At 39.9% G+C, this 27,016-nt stretch overlaps 1 protein-coding gene across 10 annotated transcripts in view; it reads left to right on the top strand.

Moving 5' to 3' along the window:
* The window catches only part of LOC144953594 (uncharacterized), a 194,153-nt gene that overhangs the window by 118,471 nt on the left and 48,666 nt on the right, over positions 1 to 27,016 (top strand). For 4 of the 10 annotated variants that reach the window (XM_078884172.1, XM_078884164.1, XM_078884181.1 and 1 more), the window contains 6 exons: positions 1,384 to 1,457; positions 16,013 to 16,377; positions 18,438 to 18,473; positions 19,984 to 20,040; positions 24,414 to 24,627; positions 25,607 to 25,724. In XM_078884172.1, the coding sequence (XP_078740298.1) occupies positions 1,384 to 1,457; positions 16,013 to 16,377; positions 18,438 to 18,473; positions 19,984 to 20,040; positions 24,414 to 24,627; positions 25,607 to 25,724 (864 nt within the window). Of the gene's footprint in view, positions 1 to 1,383; positions 1,458 to 6,830; positions 6,987 to 16,012; positions 16,378 to 18,437; positions 18,474 to 19,983; positions 20,041 to 24,413; positions 24,628 to 25,606; positions 25,725 to 27,016 lie in introns of those variants that run through there. The other 6 variants (XM_078884191.1, XM_078884224.1, XM_078884205.1 and 3 more) reach the window with 6 other exon arrangements.

Raw genomic sequence — 27,016 nt, 5'->3', positions numbered from 1 at the left:
TTTATAACTTCATGGGCTTTCACCAATCCATATTTCTTGAAGGTATAATTTGAGTGCCCGAGCTTCATCAGGTGATTGCAGCATCATTTGCCTGTTCAGCAGACAAATTCAGAAGGTGTAGTTCCTGCTGCAAATTGACCCTTGGCATTGAGGAGAAGTTCTCAACACTACCATATTGACCTTAAAGTCCATGAATAGGTTATGTGCAAACAGTGCCTGGGGTTCCCCGATTCTCCAGGCCGACATGATGGCCACCAGAAAAAGAAGCTATCGCATCAAAAGACGCTCTGAGGTCTTGGGCATAGGTTCAAATGGTGATCGTGTTTGAATGTTTAAAATGCAAACCGCAGGTTCCACGGGTCTTTTTATTGCCATTTACCTCAATCATGTTAGCATTGGAGTCGACCCCACTCTTATGTTGTTGATCTGGCAATGGAATGCAGAAATAGCTGATAAGCAGACCTTGATTGATACCGTCAATCGCCCCTGCTTGAAGTCCTCCTGGAGGTGACTTGCGATGGATGGGATATCGTGCGACATTCCAGCCATCTGACACACCAATGCGAGAAGGCGTCCTGCTCGTGGGTGTCAATTTTAATTAACTCTATGCCGCATTTACAACGCTTCAGAGAGCGTTTAGACACCAGTAACAGCTAACTTATTTATTTATTGATGCGCCGTGCAGAAACTATTAATATGCTGCGTTACAAAGGCAGAAATTTTAATTTAAAACAGAGGAAAGAAGCCAATGTGGTAGTTTTTTATATCTCTGTAGAGAAACAATATGAAAGTGACAGTATCAGGAGCCGCCCATGATTAAAGTGGGTTTCTTATGTGTGTGAATATCGGTGGAATCAATAATACTGTACAATGATACGTGTTAAATTTGGTTTTCCACATCATTTGGATCATTCCAGCTTTGATAACTGGAAAAAACACTGGTTCAATTGACATACGATGAAAAAAATATTTGCTTAGCATTTTAAAGGTGTTCCCCGTGGATGGATAAAGTGGTTCACCGAAGTAACCCCTAAAGTTGTTCTGCGGTGTCACCTTCTGGGGTCGTTTTATAACACAAGATGATGCACTGCTAGCTACAGATATCCGAATGGCATTTATTCATCTAATGCCATAATTCTGATTTTTTTTTTAAGCGAGTTAAATGATTTTGAAAGATAAAAATTTTTCTGAATTCTTGATTCTAGTTGTGAGCCTGAATTGTGACAAGGGGAGAAATCTTTACATGGCTATTTAATATAATTATTTATCACTTACTGAGTAAGCTATAATTTTATGAGGGGTATTTGTTGACGGCTGTGATTTAATTGAAAATAGTACGTGAAGCACTGACTTTGTGATATTTGCTTTTGTTTGCAATGGAAGGAGCTCGGTTCGTGGGTTCAACAGAGGTGACGCAAGGACACATCTTGGCAGAAACCTCATTTTCACACTATCAGGTAAGGAGTGAATGTCTTTTTCAGAACTTAGACAAAATAGCCCTTCCGCAGAAATGATGGTCACAATATAAAGTATATCTTCCATGAACATATAATTTGTGTTAATTATGAATTACATTCATAGAAACATGGTCGATGAATCTTAAAATTCCTTTTGGTTTTGGATGGGGTTATTGCATCTTTATCACAAGTGGAGATTTTAGAGGATTTAATTACTTATCTGCGTGGCCAAATGTGATGGTGACTTAAGATTGTACTTCTTAAGGAACTGTTGGTGGCACAGAGGCTGTGTGCTTTTTCATATTGTGTGTTATTTGAGACTCCAGTATGTAGGTAGTACCGGTTACATAAACTAACTTTGGAAGAGTTGAGAGGTCCAATTTTATTACTAAGAGATGGGTTTTTGAGTAGTAATATATGTGCTACTTATGTCCCAGATAGCTGGCATTTAACAAAACAACAAGAGAATTTGCTCTTCACCTTTGAATCAAGGCATGTGTGGAAGATGCAAAAAATCTCATGGGATAACAAAATAATAAACAACTTGGATATTCAGAATATAATTTGGCCAGCAATGTGACAAATTATATTCACCAAGGTGTGAAAAGGCAGCATAGTGCACCCTGCACTCTTCATTCACCTGTCTCAATGGCCTTGGGTTACAGTCAAAATTTTGTGTTTAATGCTCAAACACACTATCGAAATTTATAGCATGGCCTTTTGTATTCTGACATTGTCTGCTTTGTAACCAACATATTTCATGATACATTTTTCATGATACATTTTTCATGGAGCAGTTGGATGTATGACTTTCTTATTTATCCAGGAAAGCCACACTTGGTTGCAGGACCCATTTTGAGGAGGGTCCTGCATTGGGTTTTTATTTCAAGATGTTATCAGCCACTTAATAAGTGTTTATGTCATCGTGATTTTATATAATTCGTAAGTAGTCGCAAATTATGTTTTTTGCTTTGATAGAATGAGAACGATCTCTCTTCCAATTAGATTATCCATGCCAGCATCCCTGTACCTCCAAAGGATGTGAACTGTAATTTGCAGTCGTTTGGCAGTGGTGCCCCCTGTTGGGTGTCTGTAGAACATCAGGATACACGCTCCGTTTACAGGACTGTATTGCCATTTGCACACTTACAACTGTAAGAAAAACTCATGCAACTTCTTTTCCCGACGAACTCTAACAAGAGTTAACTAATAAAGAGCTCTATTGGCTTCTCACAATAGCCATTCGCTGCACACCCCAATTGAGATACATTTATGTTATTGACACATATACTGTGACAAGCTTTAATACACAGCATTGACATCCCTTTGCATTTTTTTTCCAAATAAAAACTGTTTGGTAAGTTTTGAAATTAAAGTACTTATGTTTTTTTAAAGTAAAGTTGCATCACAAGTGTTTACAGCAAAACCAATGTGCTTTTGTAGCACATTTACTCCCAAGAAATATATTGGTGAGCATGAGGGACTCTCCAAGAGTGGAAAATGTTCACAGCTGTGTTTATAGGGGGCAGCTGTGGGTGGGTTTTGGTACATTTATCCATGGCAATAACACACGAATAGCTCACTTAAAGTCTGTACTCACACTATACACGGCAGGAGCACGTGCATAAACTTTGAAGCATTGTCAGTCAAAACCATTTAATATGATTTTCCACACACCCGCATCTGCTGTGTGTGCTTAATGTCTGGGACTCATGCCAGACAAGGTTCAGGTATACTCACCATTAATGCCATTTATTACATCGCCATTTCCTTAGAAGAGAACCTTGATAATTTACGTACAATGTGTTGTAACTATAATTCAAAGCAGATTAGTCAAAAGAGTCAGCGATTTCCTGTGAAGACGAACATTGAAGTGCTTATCTCATATTTACAGCCCTGAGCCAGTGGTGAAAATTCTACATTCATATGGCTGGAGTGAGTCTATCCATAGGTCAACGAACATTTAAATGTTAAATACTGTATGGCAATATTAGTTTATGGGATTCGTTGTTTGCAAAAGTCTTACACCCGAATCTAAATAAGCATTAGGCAATCATCTACATTGGAGGTCCTTCTTTTCCTGTGGTGGAAAGTCCACATTGACTGAAGCTGGTCTCTTCCCACAAAGTGGTATACATTTTATTGACCCGGGAAGGGTTCATTTCTTGAGTCGACCTGTGACCGGGATTTGAACTCGTAACTTTACCATTGCGACGATGTCATTCTGCCACAGAGGTTTTGGTTTGTTCAAAACATTTCCGCAGACCCTTTTATAATTAAAAGATTGTTTTCCATATGTTATATTACATGTATACAAACTCTGAATAATTTGATGCTAAGGTGAAATGTATTAAACAATACTTTTACAGTTGGGGGACATGTTCACTGGGGACGTACGTTTGAAGTTTTGAACGTTAATACAATCTGTAACTTATGAATACAATACACTTGTTACCTAATTTCATCTGTTTTAAATTATATATGCAAGTATTAAAATGTCAGTGTCTCCTTGATTGGTGCTGAGGCCAGTGGTGGAAAATCCCATTTTCTTTTTAATGGGGACAAACTCTTGATAGGACCTCCACCCCACAGGACAACCACTTACGCATTTGACAAATTATTTAAAAGATGATAAGACAGACTGTTATCATACTCAACAGCCATGATCAATATGCTGCTCGACGAAGGCTTCCCCAAGCCATCGCCACTTTTCATGATCCTGCAATGTAACAATACATCGAGTAATTGCACATGAACTGATTTCATAGATGTGTCTCCTACATGGAAGGCATCACCGGACACATTCCGTTCCTTGGCTGCAGCTCTGTTATCATTCTTGTCCATCTTCCATGATCCCTTCTAGCTATGTGTCCTGCCCAAGCCCACTTTTCTCACGTTTTTATGATGTCATTTTTAACCATACATGTCATAATAGGCAATACACACGGATCATACATTTCTTATTCAGGCACATCGGCATGTTGCTTTTCATGATCAAGTTCAGCTTCCCAAAAACACTCCAACCGACTCGTCTGCCTCATATCACCATTTTGATCCCAGTCCGCCTTGAGCAGCTGTCCGACGTAGACATACAGTTGTCCCTCGAACAGATATCACCAATTGCTTAGCAAACCTTTGTACGTGACCTTTGTTTGGTCATGATATTGCATCCTTTTCCATTAAGTTATGCTAACGTTTACTGCAGTTCATTCCCTTTATGATGACTATGTTATCAGAAATCTAAGATGGTTGTTTCCTCCAAACTCTCTATATATGAATATGTTACGTTATGTACGTCAAAGGCTACTGTTGATGTGTGGAGGGTGGAGATCATGGGTTGGTCACCTTATCAATATTGATCAAGGGCAATAGCTCACTTTTCACGCCATAAATATTTACACTGGACATACGGCTTACACTGTGATCCACGTGACCAAATTCGATGTCTATCAACGGGCCTCCTGCCGTCCTTGCCGCCCCACTATCACCCACCAAATACCCCTAACATCATCCACCCATCCCCTCCAACGGGCATCATAGCACCCCCACTGCCCGCCTCACCACCTTTCTAATCTCCAGACCCCTGTGGAGTCTCAAAACTAGCCCCCCACCCCCCACGGTTACTATTTTTCCCAGGAAGTCTTGTTATCTTTTTTTATTAAGCCTCATAGCACCCCATTGAGCCTGCATTCTCGATGCCACCCTCCACCTCGCTTGCCCTTATCCTCAAGTATTAATGCCACCCATCCCCCCACCCACAACCAAGTCTTTAGTTGCTTAGTCAGTCGCTGTGAAGCCCTGAGTCTAAAGAGCATCCTCTTCCCCGAGGAGTTGCCCGACCCCATTTACTGTATAAGTCATTCACCACTCCATCCGCTCGCACACTAACTTTCTATTAATGTGCACATTAAGAGCATGAGCCATATTCTCAGGTTGACAGATTAATCTTTTCACCAATTTTTTTGGTAACAAAAACTTTGAACGTCTCTAGCTGTCACCAACAAATTGCCGAGGCGTTTGATGTGTTGCAGACATTTTGACAAAATGCGAATCTAGCACTAAAATGGTGAATACTATAGCAACAAATTAGTAACAAATCTTTGACTTAAAGCTTTCGTGACTGAAGGAATTCAGTTTTAGTTTTGTTATTTTCTTTGAATCTATCTACGTGACTTTACCGAAAGACCCAAAGAATACTATAGCAACAGTTAGAAATGACACAGCGCCTAATAATCACAAGATTTTAGGTTTTTATAGTTCCCATTGGTGCGATTCGTGAGCCCATTTCAGTGTCATGTCACGTAGTTCCGATATTGTGGGATTTTCCAGAAATTAAATGTCAATTGAGTACCAATTATTTACCCAGGAGAGCATCACCGAGTCTTAAGACATTTTCAAGAGATGTTTGGTCAGTATAGTGCCATTAATATTTGACATGTTGGGGTAAACTAGTGTCCGGAGAAAACACACGCATACGTAGAGGCAGTGACACTTGCCACAAATCACAATCATCATATCCTTGACACTTACCAGTCTACAGACCATGGGCTAAAAACCAAACTTCACATACAAAACCACTCAGTGCTATTGGATATAGCTGCTACAATGGCTAAAAGCCCCGTGGGGTTCAACTTTGAAACCGTATTTTTTTTTACAAAATCCGTGCCACATGCGGACGATCCCAAATGTCACAAGAGCCGTTCATAGTGCAGGAAGCAATTGCGTGTGTGCTTTGGTGGGTATACGGCAAGCAAGTGCGTGTGTGTCTTAAGATGCATGAGTCAGTTCACACACACACAGCACAATCACGCCGCACGTCTCAATTGAGCAGCAGCAGTAGCGACAGCGAATCACGGCTGCCACGTGAACGCGCGCGTGTGTCACCGCAGGGAGGCCGTGGGTGGAAAGGGCTTCCTGCTTCCACGGCTCCCACCCCCCCCCCCTTTGTGTCGTCACTGCGGACCAATGGAGATGCCCTCCCGGCCCGGTGTGTGGGGGGGGGGATGAGAGTGGGGAGCGGGTGGGAGTAAAGGTAGCGAGTGGTGGTGGGGGGGTCACGAGTGTGTAGTGGGGCGGGGGTAGATTTGTGTGGGCGTAGCTGTGTAATCGTCGGTTATTACCACAGTGGGGGGTGGGGTAGTTTGGGGGGGGGGAGGGGTAGTTTGGGGGGGAGGGGTAGTTTGGGGGGAGAGGAGTCGTATGGGGGGGGTAGGGGAAGGGGGGTGGGGGAAGAGGGAGGGGCGGGGCTAGATGGAGGGGCGGGGCTAGAGGGAGGGGGCGGGGCTAGAGGCGTCAGCTCCTGACTGCACAGTGAGTGGTGAGGCAGCAGTGCAGGGTTATTGCTGCTGCTGTTACTGCTGCTGTTACTACTGCTGCTGCTGCTGGATAACTCCCCACGACTTACACAACTGTTGCTGTTACTGCTGCTGCTGGATAACTCCCACTTCTTACACAACTGCTGCTGTTACTGCTGCTGCCGGAGTTAACGTGTGGGGAGGTGGGTTAGAAGGCTTTCGCAGCGGGCACGTGGTGAGTCTTTACCGTCCACAGCCTGAAACATGCACACCTATTTACACTTTTTCCCTCGCTAATGAGACGTAGCAGCAGCAGCGGCGGCGGTGGTTAAGCTGAAGGCATGGCCGTGTTGAGTTGGGGGGGGGGGTGGTGGTAACGTGACGAGCTGTAGTGTTGTGATGTCGCTACATTTATCAGCTTACAGCAGCGATGGAGCACACGAGGCAATCTCGTCGCCTCGTGTGTTGTGTGATATGCGTCTGAAACGTCCCCGTGATTACGTAACCCTCGGTGCAATTGAACGTGAAATTTTGTTTTTGTTTAAAGCGACGCGTTGTTGCTGATAAGTTAACCCGAACAGCCTAAGTTCGTAGATCGCCACGTGTTTAGTTGTTATCTACATACATATATATTGTTATCTACTTACATATATATTGGATATACAGGTAGTCCTCTACTTACGATGGAGATGCGTTACGACGACCCCATCGTAAGTCTAAAATGTCGTAAGTCGAAGATGGCTCGGCCTACCCAGGAATCTTAAAGAACGGTGATAATTTAGCAAAACAGAGCAATTTATCGTGGTAAAGCTACGTATCATAAATGCATTGAACGTAACGTATCATATTGTAGTGTACTCACCAAGATTCTGTCTGTCGTCTGCATACTTGAACGATGTTAGTTTGATGGCAATTTTGTTGAATCGCCATGGTAAGATCGAGATATCGTAAGTCGGGGACTGCCTGTACGCCACCTAATATAGTGTTTCATACGGGGTTATAACGCATTACAAGCACAGTACTTCCTTAAATGATTCTCAGAACCTTATCCGCATCGGCCTCACTTCCTAAAGAATGTTCAAATGTGCAATTCCATGCTTCCTTTCGATGTTCGATGTCAGAATGAACACTTCATTGTTGAGGTTGTACCCATGCCGATACAACAAGACGTGTGTGACTGCACTGTATATGGGATAATCCAGCTCATGGACTCGCAAACTTAAAAAAAAAACCTTGAAGGAGATCTTCAGCTATTGTTGATGTATTTCAGTAAGACCGTGAAATATTGTGCATGCTATGTTCCACTCAACCAGTGTTGTCCGGGTTCTTTACAAAATCCTATTGCCGTGTTCACGGGCTTCTCCAAGCACGTGATTTCCTGCTCAAATGAGCACTGAACCGGATGATCCCCCCGTGTCTTGTGTAGGATTAGTAAACATGCAATGAAGTGGTCACTTTCGTGAAACAATCTTCAAGTGATTTTTGTTCTTGGTTTTAGCTGCAAACCCATGGTGGTGTTGGAGGCGTGGGGGGAAGTTCCTCGTACGGTGTCTTATGCAGCGTTTTCACTGCCGTGGGGTCGTTTTCATGCGTATTTTATTCAGTACTGTAAAGCGTAAATATAACGTTTGCCTTTTGGGTACGGTCAAAGGATTTGAATACAACATCATCCCACTGGTACTGCGTTGCCGAAGCGTTATCGAATAAATAGAAACTTCCTGTACACAAAGTGCCCCCCAAAGGCTCCTCCTGTGCCCCTATTACTCGGGGAGTGTTTTAGTGCTTCAAAAAGTCAACCCTCGTGCATTGGAATGCATTTAGTCAGCAAGAGATGTAACCCACTCGAATGATTTCCCCAAGACGTCTTGTCTACATGCGTAGCCAGCCCAGAGAGCTTGCACCAAGACAGGGCATCTCCGCTATGTGATGGTTCATAGGCTAAATGCTATGGCAGGCGTTTTACGTAGTTGTATACTTTTACATTTGTATTATTTCTCTGTGTATTTGAATATACAGTTGTTACTAAGCTTGCCATTTTAAGACCCATAGCTGTGAATGTATGAAATAAGGTCCTCCGATGTAAGTATTTTTGTCAAAGATTCACCAAAAATGTATGATGATAATTAAGGATGACAAAAAAAATCTAATTTATGTTGTGGATGTGGTATTACTTGTAGTCTGTACCTCTGAATTAGTAGATGTAGTGAAGTGTTACTGTAATTGCTTCAAATAAGAAATACTCATAAGCGATAAATATAAATTGTTAACTCATGCTCTTCTAGTGCCCAAGCCTGATTCAGCGTTTATGAAGGAAATGAGATAATTGTGACAAAAAGTCCCATTCTGCTGTATTTTCCCACAGCTATAGGGGAAGTCCATGCCTTCTGGTGTGACATCAGGCTTTCATAAGTTCCGAGTCTGAATTACTATTATGCTTTACCCAGGAAAGCCTAACTAGAGTATCACAACTTTTTTCATGAGGATCCTGCCACGGTTTCACAGAGGGGGTGATGTTGAGATGTGTAATCCCAGTTCAGTAAAATGCAGGTAATTTTTCAGCATTGGTATGTTTGGCCAAAACAAATTGCATTCTCTTTTAGCGATGTGAGGAAACCAAACCCACACAGGACAGACAGGAGGTGAACATACAAACTTCACACAGAAAATGCATCTGAGTAGTGAATCCAACCCAGGCACATCTTGTTGCTGTGAGGCACAAGTCTTACCACTGTGCCACCCTGTCTCCCAAAGTGGCGCCATAGTAATACTTGTACTGCAGGACTTGTGAAACCAGCCTCCTTTGTGTTTCGCTGCTGGCAACAGAGATGAGGTGAGTCATTATTATCACTATTTAAATAATTGGTATTTTATCATGGGACCTCCTTTGCCAGTACCAAAATATGAAAACCTATTCTCAATTGGTATTACATTTTAAGTTTTTTGGGTCTTCCTGTAAGAGAATAACTTTTTTTTTACCTGTTCATAATGTTCTGGAAATAATTGGAGTTAGTTCACCTTGTTATAACAAAACATTACTTTCAGAGTTGCATAAGTGACAAACCTCATGGTAAGTTCTCAAATAGGAATTTCAAAGTGGACAATTTTGCAAGGCCCAACACGTCCAGTGAATTTTTTCCTAATGTTCTTGTGCGTTATGGGGTATAGTATTTAATAATTTTTGGCAGCAGATAATTCAAATCTTTACTAAGATCTAGTTCTTGACCCCCTTTTTAAAATGGGTAATAGTGATTTTGTCAGAAAGTGCTGTAATCTTGTTGTCCATGATAGTGCAGGCAATACACGACTATAAAATAAATTATGGTCCCAGATAATGGTGTAATAACCACAGCCTGCTCTCATATTTGTGAATGAGGAGTTTTAATTACAAGTGCAATGTAAATTATTTCCTATAATTTGAGATAGCCCTAGTAGAGGATGCCTTCCAGCGGTGCATCACTGTGTGGGAGGAGCACACTCGTGTGGATGTTTAGTGATTGTTGTAATCAGAATTTATATATAACAGCATTCTATCCACATGTTAACAGCTTAATTTGCCTTTCAATATGTCACTCAGTCACATTATTTACTTAAGTAACTTTATGCGTACAGTGTCCATTTATGCTTCCTTCAGGCCGTGAGAATGCAATGCCCGATATGATTTAACATGACCTATATATGACCTACGACCTTTTACACATCTAAAAAACCATGGGGGCACATCCTTTTCACATTGAGCGGTGCACCTCCTGATGGACGTAACATGCTATTGCACGACACAGCCTAAATAGTACTCGTCGGCAACACCCGCTGCGGATCGACGCATAATAAGTGTATATGAGTGGCAAATGCTTGTGAGTCGTGAATTTGTGGCTGAGTTAGTCTTGTCTCTGGTTGGTGAGTGTCACGTGAGTGTGTGTGTGTATGTATGGTGAATGCATTGTGAGTATTGAGTATCGTTGAGTGGTGTTGGTGAGTGGGTTAGTGGCTTGTAATTGGTGAGTAGTTTCTTGTGAGCGCCTGGAGCACATGTCTTGAGTCTCTGCTTGGGTGGTAAGGGGTGAGTGTCTGGTATGTGTCTGCTGAGTGGTGAGTGTGTCGTCTAGTGAATGTGAATGTCTGGTGGGTGGTGAGTATCTGCTGAGTGGTAAGTGTATGCTGACTCGTGGTGGTTAGTGTCTAGTAAGGTCAGTCTCAGTTATTTTTTTTAAATCGCCTCACTCATAGGATGGGCTGCCCTTTGGTAAACAATCATGTTTAATTGCACAGGACTGTGGAGTTGGCAAAATATGCGTGCTTCTCCAGATGACACATCAGCCTGTTTGAATTTATTCAACTCTTGTGTTTGGTGTTTGTGTGTGAATGTTTCTGTCTCCATTTCTTCAAGTCTAATTTTGTAGGCATCTCTTTTCCGCCTTCTATATTTGTGTAAAACCACAACACACCGTAAAAAAGTCAATTCAATGTGATTTAACGCTCAAATGAGCATTGAAGTGGTGTTCATCTCCTGTTTACAGCCCTGAGCCAGTGGTGCAAATTTTACATTCCCATGGTGGGGGTGAGTCTCTCCATAAGAGTACCCACAAAGTTGTAATCATGTCATCAATCCTAGAGGCATGATTGTTTCAGTCAACCCCCAATCTGGGTTTGAACCTGCAACCTTCCAATTTTCGAGCTGTACTGCTGAGCTACGAGGCCAGATCACTTTATGCGATATATGGTTTGTACTCGTTGCACAATTTTGATCTGCATTCTTCTGTCTGCCTCTGGGCGAGGATTGGATCTCTTTAGTACTTTGTTCTGCTTATGACTGTAGCCACTTCTATCTCCACATCTCTTTTTATGTATGCTTCCTATTGTCCCATTTCTCCATGGCTGCCACCAGGTCTATCTACGATGTGTGTCGTTTCTATCTCTGCCTATCTCATTGTCTATACGTGTCTCTATGTCTAAGCCCCCGTTGTTTATGTTTTAGTTCCCACATTTTCCTGACCGGTTTTATGAGGGCGAGAACTTTTTTTTAACAGTGTTGCTAAGCACAGCCCCAAAGGCCCAAATGCCAAGCGGCTATCAACAAACAGCACCATCACAATTGTATTAGATGAGAGTTAATACGTTTTGTTAAATTGAGCAAGGATATAAGAGCTTGGCAAAATATATGATGAGAGAGACTTCCAGAGTTCAGCAGCGCGAGAAGTGTTTTGACATGCTGCATTTTGGATGCTACAAAGTCAGTCTGGTAGACTGAATCCTCAACTCGGTTGGAGGAATCATATCCGTAAAGTCCCAGGAAGAGTAACCATGGTCGTAGTGATATAAATGTGGTGAGGAGGCAACCGACTGCCCTTGAGCGAGTGACGAGTGAATTATTGTGTGCTGAATCATCAAACAGCCTGACTGCTTGACACTGAATTCTATTAAGTACAGTGAGGTAGCAACTGCTCCACCCTAGCTCCAACAACACTATCCCAACTTTGGCCGAATCGTGCTTCATGTAGTAGTAATAATTGTTAGGAGTTAAAGAAGGATTTGGCGAAGGAGAAAAAACAAAGCTTTTTTAATGCCTTCTTAGCCAGATTAGTAACAGAGCCATTCCGTGACAGGTCAGATGTGATTGTTGTGCCAAGCAGATTAACAGTTTTACTATGATGGAAGGAACTATGGAATATGCAGTCCTATGCGATATCATTGATTGGGTGAGAGGGGTGGAACTGAGCCATTGTCGAGGTTTGACGAATCAGAGGGAGTGCAATGGACATGCATGTCATAAGCAACTGCAGTCATATTTCGTAATTTACTTATAATCAAGGCCTAAGAAGAGACACCCTTTAAATGTAGCTTTGATGTGTCTCTCGCTCCGTGTCCCCTCCGACAGGGATCACAGCACACAGTGTTCTGAACCACCGGTATTGACTGGTATTGATTTTGAAATCGTAATGGAAAGTGTTGCCATTGTTTTTGAGTGTTTTTGTTTTTAAATGACTGGATATTTAGAATGTCCAATGCCCATTATGGGATCGCTTAGACTGCCTCCATCACCTACCCATGCCGATACTTGAAATATTTATTTCCCCCAGTGACGGCTTATGTCTCTAAAGTTAACTCTGTTTCAGTTGAACTAAAATTTAGTATCGTTAATCCCCTGATAAGTCTTGACTCTCACTGCATCGCTTTTTGTTAGACAGTAATAATTACCAAAATAGCGATGTTACTGTAAAGCATATAAACAAAGCAGTTATAGTTAGGACTTCATTACAATTTCAGTCATGAGTTCGGTTTCCTTTTAGTTAAATGTTTTTCTTAATTTGCCATTTTAATTATTGTTAAAGAGTATAGGTAAAAACAATGCTAATTATTTAAATTCAGATTTTAACATGTTATTAAAGCATATAGTCGGTATATCTATAATATGTACATTTGAATAATAGCTACCTGTTTTCTGTTTGGCTGTGTCTGTATAGCCAGCAGGTTATGATGTCAGGCTGAATAAATAAAGTTTTTTAAATAATCATATTGTGTTGAGCAGCGTGGGCCACTGTAGAGATCATATGATCACTAAGTCTTTCACGCTGTTCGATCCTATGTTTACTCCAGCTTAGTGGTTCCTGGTGGTGCTGCTTGTCTTTTTTAAATCCTTTATATTAAGTTCGCTTGCTTGCTTAGGACCATGCAAATCTTTCGGTCGTTTTTTAACCCACTTCCCGTGATCCAATCGAGCTGACATTTTGCACACAGACTCGTTGTGCGTGACAATGTATTTTCGTGAAAATTTTTTTCCAAAATGTTACACTGTTTAGGGAACATTTTAAAAATATTTAATTACCAATTGTTTAATGCTGCCAGACAATCATCTGACCCATAGGTGGCAGCCATCTCAAGCCAGAGGACGAGAGGACTCTAGCCGCCACGCATATAAAGGATTTATAGTGAAAAACTTTGTTTTTACGGGTTATACTTGTTTCTTCTTTTATCTCTTGCACGCTCCTGTCTCCCTGCATCTCCCACATGAACCCTGTGTCTTCCTTTGCCTCAAGCATGTTCCCTCGAAATCCACCAGCATCTGTGTTTCACCACATTTGCCTGCATATTTTGCCATGCATCTCCATGTCTGCTTGTGCCTCCTTCAGAGTTCTCCATTGCCCTGTTCGTCTTTCCTTTACGCTCCACTGTAATGCCCCAGGGCTCATGGAAACAGGATATGACATCTGGCATTTGCAGATAATAGAAGGAACAATTGAGAGAAACACAGATAAGAAAAGTTTTTACTTTAACTTATTCACAGCTATTTTTTTAATACTGTATACAAGTTTGCACCTAGTTGTGGTTGGGTAGCAGAGGCTAGAATAATTCAAGATGGATAATAAATAAGAGGCTTACACAATAGGTCACTAGTTTTATGTGAAACAAAACAACACATGCTTTAATAAGCGATTGTGTTTACTTCATGTAGCTGTGGAGGAGTCGCATCACATGATACCTCGGGTATGGCCATCTCCTTGTCTTTCCTTTCTCTCCCTGCCTCTTGTTAAACTTGCCTTTCTTCTTCTCTATTTTGTTTTAATTGTTTTTTCCCCCCCCATCTTTGGCCATTTTTTTCAGGCCTGTAATCCAGAACTTTGGAACAGGTTTTGTGGCTTAGTCAGGTTTCATATGTGTTCGTCCAAATCAGAAAAGGCAACGAGCAGCCCAAATAATGTAAATAGTTAAAGGAAGATATTTATTGATATCTGTTTTGCAGATTTTTAGAATGTCATTGACATGTATATGTGGGTTTTCTCTTGCTACTTGGATTCCGCCCGCAAGCAAAATACTTGTACAGCAGCAGCCAAAGATGAAACTAAATGAGGCTTTTCTTGATACATGATTAGTCTCATCTTCGAATATATTATACAGTAAAACACTGGCTAGGTGGATTTAGCATTTACCTGGACCAGGTCAGCTCATAAAAAAAAACACTTTAAAATGTAAATTATATTCAAAGAAGTGTAAAAATAGAATAATAATTTCCATACTAGACATTTTGTTCAGCACGCATATGTAGTAAGTACTGTACTTTTTGGTCCATACACAAAGGCATACACTACACTACACACTAATGAATGTAAATATTACATGTACACATGTGTAACACATGTGCATTCTTATTACACATTTTAATTGCAATTGCAGCTAGCAGGTGGTGAGAATGGCCCCGGGAAATTACACCACACAAGTCAATTAGTGTTTATCTTTGAATAGGTATCTCTCATGTAATACTTTATAAAAAGGTGTTCATCATATTTCAGTTTTCCATTATATTTACGTATTTCAGCCCTCGTATCTGAACCAGGAATAATTAAGTAAAACACAATATATTAATTGTTTATTGCACAATCATTGATATTCGAGTCAAAATCATCGAATCACTGCATGTGATAAACTGGTTCAATGGTGGCTGAAATCCTGATTCACACTCAGCTTCACAGTGGTGCTGTCTCAGTGCTTGACCTAGCCATTATGATACTTTTCAGCAATCCAGCAAGCTTCCTGTGTCTCCATGTTCTTGATTCCTCTGTAGGTTAGTCTATATTCTACCTGGCATATATATGCTGCCAAAATATGTACGATTAAAAAGACTAAATCATATTCTGTTGCATACACGACTTCAATTCTACATTCTCAAGTGAACGTAACCATTTAATGACATTTCTGGTACTTAAAATTCAATATTAACATTTTTCACGTGATTTGAATTATCAGTGTGTGATAAATGGACCGTAGATGAATTTCTACGTTAACCCGAAATGAACACCCTATCACAGGATGGAATATGCAAACAGTTGTACCTCATGAACTTGATGATTATTTACCCTTGCGAAGAGATTTTGTGAGTGCTGGAATTTATTTCTATTACTTGCTTTGTATAGCTGCATTTTTATGTTTTAATTATTTGAATGGAAGCATAATTTTCCATGAATGGCCATTTTACATTTGATGAACTTTAATATGACTGCATTACTCTACTGATGCACAATTGGACTACTTGGCAGACTTGAGTTGAGCCCAATCTGCAAATATGAACTCGTAACCTTTTCATTGTAAGCCAATTTAGGTCATCTGCACTCGATTTGGCCGTTCATCCCTCTGGTCAATGATTATCGCTTTGTGGGGAAGCCAACATTGAGGATATGGAAAGACTCAACTCCGTCAAGTAATTTTGTCATGAGCACTAGCCCACGCTCAGCTGAGAATGAAACCATTTGAATTTTCTTTTTTACTTGGCAGATAGTGGACGGCGTCACCACCTCCCATTCTACGACTGACGACGCCCTTGGTATGAGCATGGTGTCCCGGAGTGGCAGTCCGGGATGTGAAGTGCATGGGGCGGCCGCCAAAGGAGACTTGAGGGGCAGCTGCCTATCGTCATGCGAAGACTCTGCTCAAGGTGGCCGTCTACCCAGCAATCAAGTGGTGACTGAAGAGGCAGCAGAGACGGTGGAGAGTGATGGTGAGGGCGAGGACCGAGTTGGGGAGGTTCTTCTTCGCGATCCAAGATTCCGCACAGCCTTGCGCTCACACTCGCCCACACGTCGGCATACCTGGGAACCGGGAAAGCGAGTGTCTTGGGAAGACACGGTTGGCCACCAAAGGTGAGTCACCACGCCTGCAATTTCATTATGCATTTTTTGTTTGTCATTATGTGCGAATGCGTCATATTTGTCTTAATATATTAGATATTTGTGTAACTTATTAAAATGTATATACAATGATTTCATTAAGTGTGTTTAAGTTTCATCATCATCGGCCATAAAACGTTTTGAAGCTGGACTAGAGGAAGCTTGAATTAGGATTATCCAGAAAGCATACCGTAAATTTAATTAATCAAACATTAAAAATAAATCCACAAATTCGGACTGTTTGGGTGCAAGTTAATTTGTGCACAGTAGGATGCGACATCATGCAGTCAATCCGTACGCATCAGTCTCATCATTGCTTTGGCTTGTGGCTTCATCGTCCCATATGCGTGATCTCGGGCGCGTTCCCTCCTAGTGATATGTCCTCACTAAGCCCACTTTTCTAAAGGCAAAACTAATTACGTGAAGATGCGCTTGTCAAAACCAAGTTTAAATAGTGTGTACTTGCAATTATAGAGTTGTATACTTATCAGTTGTGTAGAATTTAGATCTACTCTTTGGTTTTTTCGGTAAAGGCACGTAGGTAAAATTTTTTAAATGAGAATTTTTTTTACCTACGTGACTTTTACCTACGTGACTTTACCGAAAAAAAACATTTTTAAAATTATAAAAAAAAATTACCTACGTGACTTTACCGAAACAAACAAATAGTATGAATCCTTGCAGTCACGAAAACTTCAAATATAGAATTAGAATTTAGATAACCCATAACCTTGGGCTCCATGCTATGTTAGTGCTCTCTCTCTGTCATTTGTTACATTTTATTTTTAGTTTTTTATGACAAATAAAACTTTCCAACCTATCAGAAAATCTCTTCATCATTCCATATCCAGTGAACCTTAATCTTGCACCTCCACGTCATCGTGATGCTGAGTGGCTTGGATTATTAAATAAAAAATATTAAATTCTAAAAGTTAATAAATTGTTATTATGTTTGAATAAAATGTATTGGTGGATAATTACAATGAAATTAAATTTGTTTTATCTTTAATTATTTGCTTAATGCCAGACATTGCTCAACAGAAAATGCTCTTGCTTGCAATTCATTTGACTTCAAGAGATTTAACTTCTTGTTAAATATAGTAACATATACTTAGCACTGTAAAGGTGTTTTATTTATAAGAAATTAGGTTTCATCTCCACTCCATTTAGCATCCACCATCTCCATGAATTTTAACTTAGATTTCATCGCTAAATTCCGAGGACAAATGTACATGTTTAATTTATAAACTAATGATGCAAACAACTATTGAATTCTAATTATTTTTACAATGATAGATCTACTTTTGTTTTGTGGGTGTTACATTTTTTTTAAATAAAACAATGCATGCAGACGTTCGAGCCAATACTAATTTATGGATTTAAAGATAATTTCCCCAATTGAAATATTCATCCAGCTTTTCAAGACTTATATACTTATATAGTAACCTGAGAGGTACCGTAATGATGACATCAAAGGAAGCCCGTACGTTGACCCACGCATATGATCAATGCACTCTCACCAGCTGTGAAGGGGAGGGGCAGCAGCAATCCCGACACAGTGAAAATCCCGCGGCCTATCATGAATGCTTGTGGGGAACTGGGATCAAAAATGATTCACTTGCCAACGGACATCGCTCGGTTACAATGCCACCATCGTACATGTTGACCTGGTGTTCATGGATTTCTTGCACGATTCATCCTCCTTGAGCAGAAATTGGATTGCTACACCGTGTTTGAGCTTCACCTCACTTTTGAGCCATTTTGCTTGTGACTAGCAAATGTTAGTGTGTACTGTACTCCAAAACTGGTGTCATTTGCATGTGTCTAGGTCTGGTATTGTCTGAGAAAAACATTCAGTGACATTTCATTTGTATAACCCTTCATATTTGGAACTTTGTTTAACAGCTCTGCATGCTCCATTGCTTGACGTTATCCCTAAATGAATAATGTTATTCCATTCTGCTTACAGTCCATGATTTTTTTGGTTAATCCATTCTTCTGAGTATTTGTCCTTTCTGTTTCTCCCATCTCAGAGGCTTTTTAAGAAGACCACTGTCTCACAAGCGGAGGTATAAATGTGTGGCCTTTTTACCTGAGCCTTACGTTTTTCCAATTAGCACCTTGGAAAATACATGTATATATTGTTTAAGATGCAATGATCATACTGCCTTTTAAGGGAGTAAAAACTACTTATTAGCACCATTGTTGTTGCGTTCCAAAGCACCAAGAGATCCATTCACATTTTTATACTTGAAATTACAAATTATGAAATTTCAAACCTCCACATTGCCTCAAGGATTTTCAATGTAATCACTTCTTGTTAGTAAGCCTTTGAAATATCATCTGGTGGCTCTTGAGCAACGCATTGCTTCATGTTGGCTGGAGCTCCAAGATCTATTCCTATCGCTGCATGCCTCTGATTAATTTTCCTTCTGACAACTAATTCTGGTGCCTGTCATGTGACGTGCCTTGTAAAAATAGTGTCTAATAATGTCGTCAATGCAAATGATTCCTATCCACATTTCCGCACATTCATTGAAATCCAGTGTGAGAGAATCCATCTTTGCATACTTGTAATGCTGTACAAATCTTTACTTCAAAAGTTTCCTTTTTTGAACAGGTTTTACACCTTTATTACAGGAAGAAATAGGGATGTGAGAATGGGGAGGTAGTTAAAGACCGTTTAAATTATGTGAACAATGTAAGCAGCACAAATGTTTAAATAAACTTCATTGAAATAGTAGTAAAGTCAACATATGTGTTTGGGAGAAGTATTGTTTGTCTCAATAGAACAAACTAGAAAATAGTTTTTGGCACTCAGAATACACTGTATTGAAGAATGTTAAGAATTGTATGCAGGATAAGACAATCGACTTGGACGTTTATAATAGATCATGACGTGAAAATTGTGATGGGTTGGCCATGTTTTCTGGATGGAGGAAGGCACGTCACCGAGACGGCATTGCAGTTGAACGCAAAGGCCATAGACCAAGGGGAAGACGTACAGCCACATGGTAGACACTGTAAGAAGGGACCTTTGAGGCCAGCTTTTGACTGTGCGAAAGTTTGCAGGAGCTAGCAGATGGAGCATAGATGTCGGTTAGTCGGGTAGCATCACGGTAGAGAGTCTTCGGCAATGACCATGTACTTGTAATAAAGTAATTGCTGTTCACGCAACACTTGGCACCTATGAAATGCATATGCACCAAATGTAATCGCCGATGAAAATGCATTGAATGCCCATACTAGTTTCAATTAAATGCACATGTTGATAGACTGTAACAAACATAAACAAGGTAAACAAAAACAAAAATTTCCGCATGTTTTGAAAACGCAAACAATACCTCTGACTTTGCTTGTTCTTGTCACCATGTCCTGACAAACCAGGATTTGGTTTTGTGTTCCTGAAGGGACATTTTCCAACTTTAATAGAGTTTCCTTGAAAAATCATCAAGATAAGTGGCTTGTCAGGACTGGGTCACTGGTGTTACTATTCTGTGCTTGTTGAAAATCACGGCCTCGCTTTGACTGGGTGTTTCTTGGTGCTTTATCTTTGTCCTCCTCGTGGTGTCTTCTAAGCTTCAGTTGGTGTCCTGTTATCTTGGAACCACAGGAGAACACTCACCATTTACACAGGTACCAGCATTGCTAGCAACACTGTCCACTGGCCATTCTGTATTTATGTCTGGTTGTATTTCAATTGCATGCTTCTTGAAGTGAATCCAATGTTTTTAATTCCACCTTTTTCAGGTATCGGCAGATTAATTTGAGCCATTTTTGTGGGGCATTTGCTTTGAATTGCATTTTAAGAAAGGCATGTATTAAAACAGGAATGTTGTACAAAAATAAACGTATAATTATTGCATTACTAATTCGCTTAATATGAATTATACAATGTGACTATATGATTTTAAATTAAATATACTTTATTTTAGTGAATTCTAGATACATTACAATCTACAGTACATCAATCACGTGTTTGTGTGTCTGCGCGTGTCTCCGTGTCTTTTACTCTGTCTCTGTGAGTGTATTTGTGTCTTTGTGTCTCTGAGAGTGTCTCAGTATCAGTGTGTGTGTCTCTATCTGTGTCTCAATATCTGTGCGGGTCTCCATGTATGTGTTTGTATTCATGTCTCCGTGTGTGTTTCTTTCCCTGTGTGTCTGTGTGTGTGTCTCTCCATGGAAGCCCAACTGTGCATGTGCAAAGCAAGTGGGTTGAGAGGGCTGGGGGTGGGGGCTGACGGCTGTCTGTCATACTGTGCCACGACCAATGGAGGGCAGGCGGTGGGAATTGGTAGCTTTAGGTTTTTTCCTTTCCTAAAATTTTTAAAAGTATGCTATACATTTGGGACTTTGCTGAGGCAGACTGGTGTGCCACAGCATGCCAGTTGTGGAGCACTGTTCTAGAGTAAGCAATAATCATTAGCATAAGAACGACTTTTTATGTGTGGGCCCTTAGGTATGATTACGTTGATTAATGCTGTTACCTCACAAACTGCTCCATATGTTTCTATATAAGGACTGGCTATTGTATGCCCCAATATTCCATCCTTGCCTTGTTACTCTTTCCAGTATATTTCTTCCTGCTTGACAAAATGATCTCCAGTTTTCAGTAGTATTCTAACCCAGCTCTACATTGCCGTTACCTCAATGAACCCAAACTCAATGTACTCTCTCGCATCCTGCCTTGACGCACTGTCATCTTGGATTGGTTCTAACTTTCACCACCTAAATGTTGCCAAAACTCATTGGCAGATTTCACACCCAGTAGAGGCTCCAGTTTGAGCATATACCTCCTAAACTTGTAATTGATTTCAGGCTGTCATTCTCTAACCACATATCTCAACTTTTCAGGACCTCATTGCTCCACAGCCACCATTTCCTTATCACAGCTGCCACTGTGACCCTCTTCCATGCCTTCAGCATATCCCAACTCAACTACTTCAATTACAGCCTCATATCCCTTATTATTTATTCTAAATTATGCAAAATGCTGCTATCAGATTTCTGACGGTGGCAATTTCAAAGCCAACAAAAAGGTGTTGGACGAGTTGTGATTTTGTAAACAATATTCATTTACATAAATTACTTCTAGACTTGCTATATCAGCAGATCTACTGTATAGCGAATGGTAATTTATTTATGTTAATCTTGATAATCTTAGAACACTCCACAATGCCTGAATAGTTTCACAAGGACTTTTTATTGTTGCGTATTGATGGAGTGTTTTATTTGAGGATTTTATTGTCTTGCAGTGACACATGACCAAGAGGCATTTGTATTGCGTCATGTGTATAAAATAGTTTTTCCATCACATGGATATATTTTCTGAGAAGAAAACACTGATTTTTGAAAACTTTGTTGGTGTGGGATAAACAAAAATATAAACCTTCTTTGGCTGGTAAATTTGGGGACTAACCGCAATTTAGTTTGATGTAACTTGGTGTTTTTGAAGTTTTACAACTATCAGTACGAAGTGTGTTCTGCACTGATTATTGTGTTTAGTTTGTTCGATTAGCATTGTTAGCTTTGTAAGGTGTGAAGAAGTTCAACATATATAGAGTACACTGTACCGATTCTTGCAATGTTATTAATGCTTTATATAGGATATTATTAACGATCAGCCTTTGCTAGAATTAAGGCTTTAATGGAACTCTAAAGTTTACTTAATCCCTGTGACTCTTGTGACTTCATACATGTGCCTACATTGTGTTACATTTTTGTGATTAAAAAAAAATGTTTTTAGGATTTGGCTACCAATCTACAGTTGTGCATAACAATTCAAGTACATATTTAGATGACACCATTGTGTAGGTCATTTGATTTGCCCCATGTCTCACAGTCATTGTCCTTTGACACTTAAAAGGACAATAACATTAAGAAACTCTTGATAAACTGTTCATTGATGATAGGGAGCCGTTTGAAAATATCACATGACTCATATCAATCTCAAGGCTGTGAGCACCTTCCATTGCTATAAACTAACAATTAAGAGAAGGACATTTCTACATAAAGACACAACACTTAAAATGGATGGAATATTACAGTCTTTAACAGTTTAAATATTTATCTTTCCCATAATTAGCGCTGCATTTTAATTTGTATGTTTAAAAATATTTGGTTTGTGGTATACTCAGGCTGAACTGTTGGGTAAACATATTTTTAATACTGACTTTCTTGCAATCATCATATTTATGAAATCCCAATTTATCCAGCAAAGACTCACTGAGTCTCAATACTTGGTTACAGGAGGATCCTGCTAAGTTTTTGCAGTCATGGGTGATAATTATTGCTTCCCAATGAAGTAATTTGGCCCAATCGAATGCTACTAACTGGAATGTGGCACTAAAGCTTTGCTGCTCACTGTACATATTTAATGCCTATGCTTTTATTACCTTAAATCAACAGGCAAATTTAACCTCTCTAGGCTCTGGCCATTTCTATTTAGGTGCCACCTCCTTCCCCTTTATGCCCCACCCTATTTTTGGCTTAGGCCTCACTTTCTGATTCGCCCTGTCACTGAGGTGTACCATTCTCTTTAAGGGCTTTCCCTTTCTTCTTTACGCCCCGCCTCTTTCTGTTTAGGTCCCGCCCCTTCAGACAGGGTTGGTCACTCTCATGCTCACATGTCTTTTGGATTGCACTCTCATACTCACAGCTTCTTTGGATTACATCCGTTGGGTTGCACTCCCGCGTCGAGGAGGCCACTCTTCTTCTTTTCTACAGTTACATGCTAATTTCTCACATTAACATCATGCTAATATCTCACATTAACATAGCCACTTCCGTGCCCTCTAATTTCTCACATTAACATCATGCTAATCCCTCACATTAACATAGCCACTTCCGTGCCCTTGTCGAGGAGGCCGCTCACCTATCTTACAGTTACATGCTAATTTCTCACATTAACATCACTAGCCCCGGCCACTTCTTTATAACCCTTGAGCTACACCCATTTCAAACCTTTGAAAACAGTCTGCCTCAGGAGCAGGATCATGCTTTCCCACCTGATGATGGACGCTTGTGTTGCGCCCGAAACGTCGTGATTTATTTTATTTGATACCTACGTGACTTTACCGAAAGAACCAAAGAGTTAGGGTTGGGCTTGTTTGGGTTAAGGGTGGGGGTTGGTTGTGGATGGGGGAGTGGTTGGGGGAGTGAACGTGAGAAGCAGTCGTAGGTAGTGGTTTGTGGGGTCTGTAGGTAGGTTTGACGAGGGATAGTCGGTTATGATGGGTGGGGATAGTCCGGGCGGGGTGGCTTTACGACTACAACCAAAATCGCTCCGAGAGAAATATAATAGTTGTGTTGAAAAATAAAGTAGGTTTATTTGGGTAAAAAGTAGTATCATATCTTCTAAGCACAAATATTTAATCTGTCTCAGAAGCAGAATACATTGTTAATCTCTGTTTCGTACATCAGTTAAGTAGCAGCATATTGCATTACTTTCAGTATAATTCTAAGTGCATTGAGTTACCTCAAGCAAGGTACTTTTCTCAAAGTCACACTCATGAATACTAAAGTTAAAATTATATATTTACCTATGTTTAAACAAACCGTGCAATTGGAAACATATCGGCATGTAACCATGTACCATCCTAGTTATATGATGAATTACGATTCACAGTTATACTTTGTTTAAATAAAAATATTGTCTCACAGCTCTATTGGTTACAGGGTCATATAAACATTAACAAATACAATTAATTGCAAACATTTGGCTCTTACGCACACAGTCCTCTATTGAGAATTTAAGAATTGTTACATTAATGGATTCTTACAGGCACAGAGCTATATAATATATTAATTGCATAGTGTCTGAGTTAATGTTTGAGTTCAGATATTATCTTTACATACCTATATTTACGTTGATATTTAATTAACATTACTTGAACACAATATGCCTTATCTACAGCAGGTGCAGTAGTACACACGAACAACATCGTAGGATGTCAATGTGTTTGCGTTCCTGCAGATCGAATGTAATCTCCTTTCTCCCGAATGATCAGTATGAGCCTTGACCAGCTAGATGCAATGAGCCAGGCCAAAGGGGAGGCAGGACAGTGCGTCCCAGACGGGTCCACCCCAACTCTTCTCGACTTACGGAGGACTCTGATGATGGGAGGAACTCGTGGCAAGGGACCCCACCACTGTTTACTCCAGCGAGATATGCAGACTCGACAGATGGAGAACTTCAGGCACAGCATGAGCTGTATTGCAGAGGTAATTACTCAAGCACACACTTATATCTGATGCATGTCAAAGGAGTAAAACTTAAACATATAAATTGCGGAGATACTCTTCAAACACATAGGTTACCTTATTTTTTATTTTCATATGTCTCGACTACTGGGCTGGTTTACGAGTAACAGTTTATTTATAAGGTATTTGTCTGAGGATGAGTGTTCTACCACTTCTAATCTTTTCAGGACTGGTACAACAACAAAAATCACTTGCTTAATTTTTTTACAGGAATGTCATACATTTCCTGCTTTGTCCGTGACTTAATTTTTTTGTTTTGGCATTCATAAATTGTTTTTAGTTTATGGGGATTATATCTGAGTTAGGTCATATTTTCTTCAGTACAAATGTCATAAACTTTTGACTTCACATTTATTTAGATACTAAATGGATGAGACTTTATTTTAACAAATGGTCATGCGTTGTCTTTAGGTGCTGTTGTAGAGTTTAGATGTCCATGTCTAGGTAATCTATTGTAAAATAATAATGAAAGATGTGAAAACCTCTCTTCCGCTCGATTAAGGAAATTAGTTTATAATCTAAAGGAAATAAGTTTTAATCTCAAGGTAGTTTTCTGGCTGGAGGAGATATGTTTAAAATTGTGCCCAAAGAGTTTGTGGTCTGATGGAATGAAGTTATACAAGCCATACGGGGTGCATATACATATACTAAAGCAAATTAATACATGCGTATGAGCATAATATTCAAATATTTGGGTTTTCAGATCGTTCTACTTATCCTGAACTTGAATGTATTTGTGCTATGTTTCAGCTTTAGCGCTCCTCTGATCATAGTCAGGTTGCTTTGATTCAGGATATAGTTTCTTCATAATGTCAATTTTTTCATGAGTGCACATGAATTCAGACCCATGAAGTTGATTTAGAGTTATTTCTCAGTTGTGGCTAGATCCATGTGATGCAATGTCTGCAGTCACTAATGTGCTATTTGATTATTGCCACAGGCTAAAGAGTCTCACACACATCTCAAGAATGTGTGGATGCCCAACGCCTCGCTCCGACACCTGAACCAGACCACACCCATCTCCCCCCTCTGCCGTTCCACGAAACCAGCTGCTGACAGTGAGAAACTCCTTATGCGTTATGTACCGCTATAATAATGGGTTAAGTGTAAGTAATATTTTTTTATTGTGAAAATATGGCATCGGTGTGAGTGTCACTTTTGAAATCATGTTGGAACTGGTGTATTGTCCCTTCGGAAACTAATCTGTCTTTCACTGAAAGTAACACCTCTCACATTCAAACATAATACACGTGTATTTAATTTGCATTCGATGATTCCATGAGTTGTTACGATTGAGGGTCGCAGTCCAGTTCAAGATTTGATTATTTGTGGTCTCAATCGCATAAACAATCTTATTTCCCTTCGGCAAAATATTACATTTGCATTCATTTAATGAATTGTAAATTATACATTCTTACAATTTAGCTGTGATCAGTATGTGACCAAAATGGCACGACATCCATGTCACAAAATGTTATATATTTAATTTTGAATAGATAGTTTCTGCCATCACTAATTCAATGGAACAGTTGTGCTCTTAGGAGTAAATACACTAAACACTTACGCATGAGCAAATATAAGGTGACCATCAGCATGAAAAGTTAAATAAATAAATACTGTATTTGCCATGTGAGATCAAAGTACACAGGTGTGTGTGCAGTGAGACGGTTGTGGTCTGCCAATAGACTAGCTAGATGTTTCTGTCACTTTATGCGTGAAAAAGGGCAAACAAAGCGAAACATCACGAGGCAGCTGCCTGCCGAGTAGTGCATACAGTACACATACAATGTTGCCCAACCGCATAGCCGCATATGAGTAAAATCAAACCGCATTTCGCAAATTTTGGGTAGAAATAGGTTTGCCGTATATATGTGAAATTGCACAAGCCAAAGCTGTACATTAATGCATGCTGTTGTGGAGACGTGTCCTAAAATGAGAACTTCCCTCCTCAAAATTAATTGTCATTGCTTACTATTGGATGTTAGTCCAAATTAAAACAATATTTGCCGAGTAATATGACCATTTAATTAAAGCTAAAATAAAATCTGCAAATGTAAAAATACTCTCATCTATTTTATATAGTGATATAAGTGAATACATAACAAGTATAATGTGACCTATGCTGTCGTGGTGTAGTGGCTTGCATACTGGACTTGCAATCCAGAGGTCACCGGTTCAATCTCCCGCACGGCAGATAATTTACTTGTTTTACTTATCCAGGAAAGCCACTGCGACGTTCTCTTTTTTTAAGAGTGTCCTACATTTGTTTTTTTAATTGAGATGTTTTCAGCCAATTAATGAGTGTTCATACAAGTGGGAGGAAACCAAAGCATCTCGAGAAAACATTTGC

Source organism: Lampetra fluviatilis, chromosome 3, assembly GCF_964198595.1.
Source record: "Lampetra fluviatilis chromosome 3, kcLamFluv1.1, whole genome shotgun sequence".
NCBI classification, from domain to species: domain Eukaryota; kingdom Metazoa; phylum Chordata; class Hyperoartia; order Petromyzontiformes; family Petromyzontidae; genus Lampetra; species Lampetra fluviatilis.
Note: the sequence above shows the minus strand (reverse complement) of the source record. Positions and strands in the feature narration are given on the sequence as shown.